The sequence below is a fragment of the chloroplast genome of Papaver somniferum (assembly GCF_003573695.1).
Source record: "Papaver somniferum chloroplast, complete genome".
Classification (NCBI taxonomy): Eukaryota; Viridiplantae; Streptophyta; class Magnoliopsida; order Ranunculales; family Papaveraceae; genus Papaver; species Papaver somniferum.
Genome location: NC_029434.1, coordinates 22501 through 32500, shown reverse-complemented (window position 1 = coordinate 32500; position 10000 = coordinate 22501). Strand labels below are relative to the sequence as shown.

Below are 10000 nucleotides of genomic sequence, written 5' to 3'. Positions count from 1 at the left end.
ACAAAAACGAAACGGTCCCTCCGTAACCAGTCATCCATAGTATCAAATAAATCTTTTTCATCTTTGGTAAATCTACCAAGGGCTATAGTCATAGTGATCCTCCTATTCAACTACTTCAACCATTTCCGAGCACCTCATAGCATTCTTAGGATATACGAGGGTTCTATCATTTACGTATGATTCCTCGTCCATCGCCCCTTGCAATGGGTTTCGAAGAGAAAAAACCTTTCCTTAGATTGGACCATAAATGGCCTAGATAAATCCATGAGCTCGATTCAACGATTCCTGCCTATACCCTGAATTTTCTTATGACTTAGGAATCAGAGGTGTTTTTGGTCTGTTCAAGGAACAAGTTATCTCCTCTCTCTCTCACCAGTTTCTCCTCAGACCTACCCCCACCCCAGCAACTAATCTTATTCTTTTCTTGGATCTGGTTCGTGATATTGCGAAAAGACCCATAAAATTCTATATGAATTCTCCTATATTAAACTATTACAGTACTATCATATAATTCTATATATGACTCTTGTTTTTGTCTTCGTTAGTTAGATTTATCTGTACTTCAACTGAATCTAAAGCTCCAGAGTATATCTTTTTATAGGTCGAACCAAAAAAGAAAAAGACATTGCCTTTTTTCCCTTTATCTGCCCGAAAAAAGGGAAAATCCCCCTTTTTTTTGTCCCTGTCCCTAAATGAATGAAATACAATAGTAAACTGGAAATGAAAGTCTCTTTCTTTCTCACATCCGTTCTCTATCCCATTGTCGAACCAAAAAGATCGGATGCCTTGATATGGAAATATTTGGTACATGAAACCACGATCTGATGTAGATTGTAATTGTAGATTTATAATAGAAATATTGGAATCACAGAAAGATATTCCAAAATAGACGGTTTTTGTGACTCGGAAGAAATGTTTTTCTGTATAGGAACAGAATAGCCATTTATTCCTATGAAGCATTCAGGAACAAGAACATTAAATCAGAAATATCGACAAATTCTTCCGTATCCCAAGTAAATTAAAAAGAAATAAAGGGGGTACGCTGCTACAATTTTCTCTCTACTATTGAATTTTAATATCAGAATAGCTCATATAGTAATGATTCAATGGGTCAGATCCACTTACTTTTTCTTTTGTTGATTTCGAAAGTGACATAGTAGTTCTTCTACTCAGCGGAATGACTGATCATGATAATCAAGACAAATGTTCCACTTTATAACTATACTACTATAAATATATAAAAGAACTTATTATATAATAATAAGTTCTTTTATATTTCTTTTTTATATTTATGTGGATGTTTCCTTTTTTTGCCATTGAGTTTACAAAAAGCAACAATATCTCTATTTTCCGCCCCAAACCGAAGACTTAGATTAGAGTTTTGTGAAAAAAGCCCCTTATCGGATTTGAACCGATGACTTACGCCTTACCATGGCGTTACTCTACCGCTGAGTTAAAAGGGCTCATTTGATTCAATTGTTGAATGAACCAACAGTCACTATGAGTCTACTGTATGTACCTATGTATATAATATACATCATATAGATAGATCTCGGCCCGTTCAGGACCAATCAAAAATTTTTTTACTTCAGATTTTTTTTTTAGAAGTCTTGAAAAAATGTAGTGCATTAATATTGATAAAATAAAATATAAAGAAGCTTTTTTCCTAGACCGCCCCGAAAAGATTTTTTTACCCTCATCAGAATGAGATTCATTTGATTGAGACACAATTCGACGTAGATCCAAGATATTTCATCGAATCATTGATGAAGAGATTCGACACGTACCCTGCAATTTTTATAGAAAAAATAAATTAGATGGAATAATGAAAGCAGAAAATATTCTTCGAATTTAGTCATAGCATTACATTATATTGACAATTACAAAAAACTGTTCATACTATCAGTATAGTAGGCGATCAGGCGGGTATGCCCCCATCGTCTAGCGGTTCAGGACATCTCTCTTTCAAGGAGGCAGCGGGGATTCGACTTCCCCTGGGGGTAGGGTACTACGAAAGGAGGTTGATCATGGATTTATCCATAAGTCTAAAATGGATTCTTCCTGGGTCGATGCCCGAGTGGTTAATGGGGACGGACTGTAAATTCGTTGGCATATGTCTACGCTGGTTCAAATCCAGCTCGGCCCAAAAATCCGCCGATCCATCATGAGATAATAGAACAAATTTTGCCTCCAGAAACCAGACGAAGAAAGAAAAGAATACTTTTTTACGCTATATCCTTAATTTATTTGTTCCCATAGATTATACTTTCTAATGATCTGGTCTGTAACCTTAATATATAAGGGGAGGTAAAGAAAAAAGCTTTTTTCTTTTTCACCGAAAGATTTATTATGAAATGATTTGACTACTAGTAATACGTGCCGTTCTCACTAAAGCCCATACCCATGTGAATATCAACATATCGCTTCTATCTCTGTTACAACACAGCGATTCTAAATAGAAATATGCTATGAATTTAATAATAAGAATATGTATCCTGTACATCTTATTTCCCTGGGATTGTAGTTCAATTGGTCAGAGCACCGCCCTGTCAAGGCGGAAGCTGCGGGTTCGAGCCCCGTCAGTCCCGACCTAGGATCCGATGAATCCGTCAACTCATTTCTCTATTTTCGGTGAAGAGAGAGGACTGAAAGCAAAATCTAATTCCCGCCGGAAGTCATTTTTATCATCGAAGAAATACAAGAATTTAAATTCATTCTCGACTAGTACTGATTCGTGGGGAGAGCTAGATTGGCACAATTGGTGGTAGGGTCCTATTCAGGATTTCAAGAGATACCGCACAGGTTTTACTTTTTCTATTGGTTCTGATCCATGGAATTCAATATAATACCCACCCGGTTCCCGAGAGCATACATACAACTTGGATTCCTTCATTGTGTGATACAAAATGAACTTGACCTTAACAGAGTTGGCGCGCCAGAATTCTTTTTATATTCTATTAAAACCACCTCTTTATTTTCTAGCTCCTATTTTTAGGAACCTCAATTCCTAATTGGAAACAATCTATCTATCTCACTTCCATACTTAATTTCGGATATGATATATGTTCCGGTTTCAATCCAAGGAAAGAAGCTTTTTTTTTTATAAAAGAGAGATCAAAGAAAGATCTGCCCTACCCTGCTTAATAAGGAAATGAATAATATTTCTTCTCTCTCCTGTTTTTTCTTTGATGAAGGAGTCCTATCGAAGCAAGAGTAAACTCCAAAAAAGTACATTTATAAAAAAACGAGATCTTTTATACCCGAATCCAACTTTATCACACCTCTTTGTCTTCCAAGAAATTTAGATCATAACAAACTTAATTAGTTTCGAACTTCACTTTTTTCCATTTCATTTCTATTGTTTGGGTTTGTGACCAATTGAAATGGAAGACGGGTCAAATGATACCTCATCAGATGGTTGTATACAAAAGACGGTAGGTTATAGAAAAGAATGAAAAAAGAAAAGGGATTCTTTGTTGTATCAAGAATCCCCTTTTTTGGATTCGTTATGGATAAAAGCTCCTCCTATGTTATACTATTCAATTCTCGACAATGAATCGATCTGAAAGCTCAGATATTGTTATTCATGATATTGATCCGATTCAATATCAAATAACATTGGGATGCAATTCATTTCATTGAATTTAGAGGAGAAGATTTATCATCTCTATGGGATTAGATCCCGAGTTATTGTGAAGTAAAAAACGATGGGATTATGGAAGTAAATATTCTCGCATTTATTGCTACTGCGCTGTTCATTCTAGTTCCTACTGCTTTTTTACTTATCATCTACGTAAAAACAGTCAGTCAAAATAATTGATTCGAATGAAGCTTTACTTCTTTTTTCTTATCAATGATTGAAGAAATAAAAGGGATTTTCATTCCACGTCTTAAATGAAATGAGCGGACTAGAATCAGCAGTATATGAGATCTGGTAGTATGGTAGAAAGATATCAATTTCTTTCTACCATACTTTCTATTATTGTATTGTCTAAAGTTGTACTGGTACTGTATAAAGAGGTATAGGCTTCATCTAGATTAATCTACAAGATGTATCTTGTATCTTCATATATGTACATATCTATAAATTTCATATATGTGATGTACATCATGTAACTAACACCCCAATTCTAGTTCTTCCTTGCATCTATTTTCTTTGTTTGATTGAAAGATTCTTTTTAATATAGTCCATTACTGTAATCCAATATAATTTTTAAATGGATATTTAATATTTAAAATCCCTTTGCAGAACGATATATGAAAAAATGGCTACAGTTTGATTACTCAACTCAATTAGTAGTGCTTTTAGAGTCCACTTCTTCCCCATACTACAAGTGAAAGGGAAAATGTAAAGACTACCATTAAAGCGGCCCAAGCAAGACTTACTATATCCATGTGAATTATGTCCCCTATCTCTATGAATATGAAGGAATTCGTCCATTATTGATCACTAATAATAGTGGAATCTATGGTGCAGAGTCAAAAAGGGATTATGACCAAACGCTATTGATCAAACTATCCAAAAAATCCACCCACAACAAGTTCCTATATGATTTCTGGTAGAATAGGGAAGGATTAACCACAAGCAAGATACACAACACAGGGATTTTCTTTGTATTATCAAGGAAATCTTTTTTAATGGAAGATGTAGGAATAGTAAGGCCTATTGTTTAGTTTCTTTTGTTGCCCTTCATAAGCAAAAAGCATAAAATATACAATCCAGCACTACCTACCCCATATCTCTCCAAAATCTGGTTTTTACTTTTGGTTTCCTCTAGAATCTATTGCTTCTGCTGAGCAAAAAAAGAAAGTCTTTCCCATTTTTTGTAGATGAGGCGGCACCCGGATTTGAACTGGGGTAAAAGGATTTGCAGTCCCCCGCCTGACCACTCGGCCATGCCGCCAAACAAACGGATATAAAATAGAGGGAACGCTCTCTTCTTTATTATTTCTTGGACCTCAAATTTCGTTTCCTTAACAACGGCAGCAAAATAAAGTTGATACACAACTTATACTTATCAGTATCAATTCTTTTCAATAAGAAATCTTTTTCAATTAAATTTACATTATAACAACAATTATATATATATGTAAACCCCGGAACAGAGATTGTTACAAAGATATCCTAATTAGGTATCTTAGCCATATATGTCTATAAGGAATTATCATGCTTCCCTTTTTTTGAATCTAAAATAGAAATTATGATATACCACTTCCTGTGTTGCCCCAAGTATAGCTGGGATAGGAAATATCCGGATGGATAGGTTGCTATAGCTATAGGTAAAAGTGCCTCGCAAAAAAAAGAAGAAACTCTATACTATTCCTGATTTTTCTGTTTTTCTCTCATTCATAGAGAACGGATCAAACCTTGAATCATTTCTTTTTTGGGTACCCAACCGGATTGTAATATCATAATAATAGGTAGAAATTGGATTACTTTTGATATTTTATACAAGACTCTAAAAAAGTATAATCGGCATAATTATGATTCCAGGAATGTTTTATCCTGTTGCAAATTCGAATTTGAATAGAAAATTATCCTTATTGCTCTGCTCAATGGTATGAAGTTGGGTCAAATTTCATGTGATTCAGTAAACAGAATATACATTCCATCATTGCTAGATCGATCCATATGGTTCGATGAAGAATGAGCCAATAATGGGATTTTGCTATAAATGGGAAGCTTAAGATGCTCCGGGATGGAAATGAGGGAATGTCTACAATACCTGGGTTTAGTCAGATACAATTTGAGGGGTTTTGTAGGTTCATTGATCAGGGCTTGATGGAAGAACTTTATAAATTTCCAAAAATAGAAGATATAGATCAAGAAATTGAATTTCAATTATTTGTGGAAACTTATCAATTGGTAGAACCCTTGATAAAAGAAAGAGATGCTGTGTATGAATCACTGACATATTCTTCTGAATTATATGTACCTGCGGGATTAATTTGGAAAACCGGTAGGGATATACAAGAACAAACCATATTTATTGGAAACATTCCTCTAATGAATTCCCTGGGAACCTTTATAGTAAATGGAATATACAGAATTGTAATCAATCAAATATTGCAAAGCCCAGGTATTTATTACCGTTCAGAATTGGACCATAACGGAATTTCGGTCTATACCGCCACCATAATATCCGATTGGGGAGGAAGATCAGAATTAGAGATTGATCGAAAAGCAAGGATATGGGCTCGTGTGAGTCGGAAACAAAAAATATCTATTCTAGTTCTATCATCAGCTATGGGTTCGAATCTAAGAGAAATTCTAGATAATGTTTGCTACCCTGAAATTTTCTTGTCTTTCCCGAACGATAAGGAGAAAAAAAAGATTGGGTCAAAAGAAAATGCCATTTTGGAATTTTATCAACAGTTTGCTTGTGTCGGCGGGGATCCTGTATTTTCTGAGTCCTTATGTAAGGAATTACAAAAAAAATTTTTTCAACAAAGATGTGAATTAGGAAGGATTGGGCGACGAAATATGAACCGGAGACTTAATCTTGATATACCTCAGAACAATACATTTTTGTTACCACGAGATGTATTGGCAGCGGCGGATCATTTGATCGGAATGAAATTTGGAATGGGTACACTTGACGATATGAATCACTTGAAAAATAAACGTATTCGCTCTGTAGCGGATCTGTTACAAGACCAATTCGGATTGGCTCTGGTTCGTTTAGAAAATGTGGTTCGAGGAACTATATGTGGAGCAATTAGGCATAAATTTATCCCGACTCCCCATAATTTAGTAACATCAACTCCATTAACAACCACTTATGAATCATTTTTCGGTCTACACCCCTTATCTCATGTTTTGGATCGAACTAATCCATTGACACAAATAGTTCATGGGCGAAAATTGAGTTATTTAGGTCCTGGAGGATTGACAGGTCGAACTGCTAGTTTTCGGATACGAGATATCCATCCTAGTCACTATGGACGTATTTGCCCAATTGACACATCTGAAGGAATCAACGTTGGACTTATTGGATCCTTAGCTATTCATGCTAGGATTGGTCATTGGGGGTCTCTCGAAAGTCCGTTTTTTGAAATTGATGAGAGATTCAAAGGGGTACGGGTAGTTTATTTATCGCCAAGCAGAGATGAATACTATATGGTGTCGGCAGGAAATTCTTTGGCGTTGAATCAGGGCATTCAAGAAGAACAGGTTGTTCCAGCTCGATACCGTCAAGAATACCTGACTATTGCATGGGAACAGATTCATCTTCGAAGCATTTTTCCCTTCCAATATTTTTCTATTGGCGCTTCCCTTATTCCTTTTATCGAACATAATGACGCGAATCGGGCTTTAATGAGTTCTAATATGCAACGTCAAGCAGTTCCGCTTTCTCGGTCCGAAAAGTGCATTGTTGGAACTGGGTTGGAACGCCAAGTAGCTCTAGATTCAGGAGTTTCCGCTATAGCGGAACACGAGGGAAAAGTCGTTTCTACCGATACTGACAAGATCGTTTTCTCAGGTAATGGAGACACTCTAAGCATTCCATTGGTTATGTATCAACGTTCCAACAAAAATACTTGTATGCATCAAAAATCCCAAGTTCAACGGGGTAACTGCATTAAAAAGGGACAAATTTTAGCAGATGGTGTTGCTACAGTTGGTGGCGAACTCGCTTTGGGAAAAAACGTATTAGTAGCTTATATGCCATGGGAAGGCTACAATTTTGAAGACGCCGTACTTATTAGTGAACGTCTAGTATATGGCGATGTTTATACTTCTTTTCATATACGGAAATATGAAATTCAGACTCATGTGACAAGCCAAGGCCCTGAAAGGATCACTAATGAAATACCGCATTTAGAAGCCCACTTACTCCGGAATTTAGATAGAAACGGAATTGTGATGCTGGGGTCTTGGGTAGAAACAGGTGATATTTTAGTAGGTAAATTAACGCCTCAGATGACGAAAGAATCATCATATGCCCCGGAAGATAGATTATTACGGGCTATACTTGGCATTCAAGTATCCACTGCAAAGGAAACTTGTCTAAAATTACCTATAGGTAGCAGAGGTCGAGTTATTGATGTGAGATGGATCCAGAAAAAGGGGGGTTCTAGTTATAATCCAGAAATGATTCGTGTATATATTTCACAGAAACGTGAAATAAAAGTAGGGGATAAAGTTGCTGGAAGGCATGGGAATAAAGGTATCATTTCCAAAATTTTGCCTAGACAAGATATGCCGTATTTACAAGACGGAACGCCTGTTGATATGGTCTTCAATCCATTAGGAGTACCTTCACGAATGAATGTAGGACAGATATTTGAATGCTCGCTCGGGTTAGCGGGGGATCTGCTAGACAGGCATTATCGAATAGCACCCTTTGATGAGAGATATGAGCAAGAGGCTTCTAGAAAACTCGTGTTTTCTGAATTATATGAAGCCAGTAAGCAAACAGCGAATCCGTGGGTATTTGAACCCGAGTATCCGGGAAAAAGCAGAATATTTGATGGAAGAACGGGAGATCCTTTTGAACAACCCGTTATAATAGGAAAATCCTATATCCTAAAATTAATTCATCAAGTTGATGATAAAATTCATGGGCGTTCCAGCGGGCATTATGCACTTGTTACACAACAACCCCTTAGGGGAAGGGCTAAGCAAGGGGGCCAACGGGTAGGAGAAATGGAAGTTTGGGCTTTAGAGGGGTTTGGCGTTGCTCACATTTTACAAGAGATGCTTACTTATAAATCTGATCATATTAGAGCTCGTCAGGAAGTACTTGGTACTACGATCATTGGAGGAACAATACCTAAACCTGAGGATGCTCCAGAATCCTTTCGATTGCTCGTTCGAGAACTACGATCTTTGGCTCTGGAATTGAATCATTTCCTTGTATCTGAGAAGAACTTCCAGATTCAAAGGAAGGAAGCTTGATCGGAATGAATCAGAATTTTTCTTCTATGATCGACCGGTATAAACATCAACACCTTCGAATTGGATCAGTTTCTCCTGAACAAATAAGCGCTTGGGCCAAAAAAATACTACCCAACGGAGAGGTTGTTGGAGAGGTGACAAAACCTTATACTTTTCATTACAAAACCAATAAGCCGGAAAAAGATGGATTGTTTTGTGAAAGAATTTTTGGGCCTATAAAAAGTGGAATTTGTGCCTGTGGAAACTATCGAGTAATCGGAGATGAAAAAGAAGACCCGAAATTTTGTGAACAATGCGGAGTCGAGTTTGTTGATTCTCGGATACGAAGATATCAAATGGGATACATCAAACTGGCATGCCCAGTAACTCATGTGTGGTACTTGAAACGTCTTCCTAGTTATATCGCGAATCTTTTAGATAAACCTCTTAAAGAATTAGAAGGCCTAGTATACTGCGATGTGTGATTTGATCAAAATTCTTATTTTACAGATTGGGACTAAGAAACTGTCATCCCATTCACTCCGATTGGGATGCCCTTACTCTGACATGTCTCGTGGTAGGCGTAACATGAAGCTCAGAATTATGGATGTATTTAATACTCCAAAAAAGGGAATTGATCTATGGTCGATTCCATAACAGAAAAATAGGAATTGCTAGTTGTACCTCGTGACAAAGACTTCTTTCGTGGAATTAGCCATTCCATTTCTTTTAGAAAGAAATTATGTTATAGTAAGCAAATATGACATGGTTACAAGGGCCTATTCATCGCGTATAGGCTTTAAGGGCATAATGTCATAACCGTCGAGGTTAAGTAGGGGCCTAAAAGATCGAATGGAATGATACATAGACAAGTAAATCCCTTATGAGTTCCAAGGTATTCTTTAAAAAGGGATTTGGCATTCGAAGGGAGGTAGACTACTCAATAATTTCACATTTCATTTCATTGAAATGTTGGTTGGTCCTGATTGGGAACTTGAGTAAGGAGTAGAACGTTAGGGGTTTTCTATAAAAAAATTTTAAACGAGAACCCCTTATTTGATTTAACTACTTGAGCCGGATGAGAGGAAACCCTCGCGTCCGATTTTTAAGGGGGGAAAT

General features: G+C 36.6%; 5 protein-coding genes and 5 non-coding genes across 10 annotated transcripts in view, besides 1 other annotated feature; 6 read left to right on the top strand and 4 right to left on the bottom strand. All coding sequences in view use genetic code 11, as the record gives it.

Moving 5' to 3' along the window:
* psbD (photosystem II protein D2) overlaps window positions 1-92 on the bottom strand; it is a 1062-nt gene extending 970 nt beyond the window's left edge. The window contains exon 1 of the mRNA in view: window positions 1-92. This exon is cut by the window's left edge and continues 970 nt beyond it. Within this exon, the coding sequence (YP_009234977.1) occupies window positions 1-92 (92 nt within the window).
* Window positions 1-10000: part of a sequence feature (large single copy region; LSC) that runs on past both edges of the window.
* Window positions 1392-1463, bottom strand: trnT-GGU. Its single transcript has one exon. It is a non-coding gene; the product is annotated as a tRNA-Thr (tRNA).
* On the top strand, window positions 1931-2003 carry trnE-UUC. Its single transcript has one exon. It is a non-coding gene; the product is annotated as a tRNA-Glu (tRNA).
* On the top strand, window positions 2064-2146 carry trnY-GUA. Its single transcript has one exon. It is a non-coding gene; the product is annotated as a tRNA-Tyr (tRNA).
* trnD-GUC lies at window positions 2515-2588 on the top strand. The gene has a single exon. It is a non-coding gene; the product is annotated as a tRNA-Asp (tRNA).
* Window positions 3716-3820, top strand: psbM (photosystem II protein M). Its single transcript has one exon. It carries the CDS (start codon window positions 3716-3718, stop codon window positions 3818-3820), a length of 105 nt encoding a protein of 34 aa, YP_009234976.1.
* Window positions 4306-4395, bottom strand: petN (cytochrome b6/f complex subunit VIII). The gene has a single exon. The coding sequence runs from the start codon at window positions 4393-4395 to the stop codon at window positions 4306-4308; it is 90 nt and encodes a 29-aa protein (YP_009234975.1).
* Window positions 4834-4904, bottom strand: trnC-GCA. The gene has a single exon. It is a non-coding gene; the product is annotated as a tRNA-Cys (tRNA).
* rpoB (RNA polymerase beta subunit) lies at window positions 5690-8902 on the top strand. Its single transcript has one exon. It carries the CDS (start codon window positions 5690-5692, stop codon window positions 8900-8902), a length of 3213 nt encoding a protein of 1070 aa, YP_009234974.1.
* rpoC1 (RNA polymerase beta' subunit) overlaps window positions 8929-10000 on the top strand; it is a 2717-nt gene continuing 1645 nt past the window's right edge. Inside the window, exon 1 of the mRNA in view lies at window positions 8929-9360. Within this exon, the coding sequence (YP_009234973.1) occupies window positions 8929-9360 (432 nt within the window). The remainder of the gene's footprint in view (window positions 9361-10000) is intronic.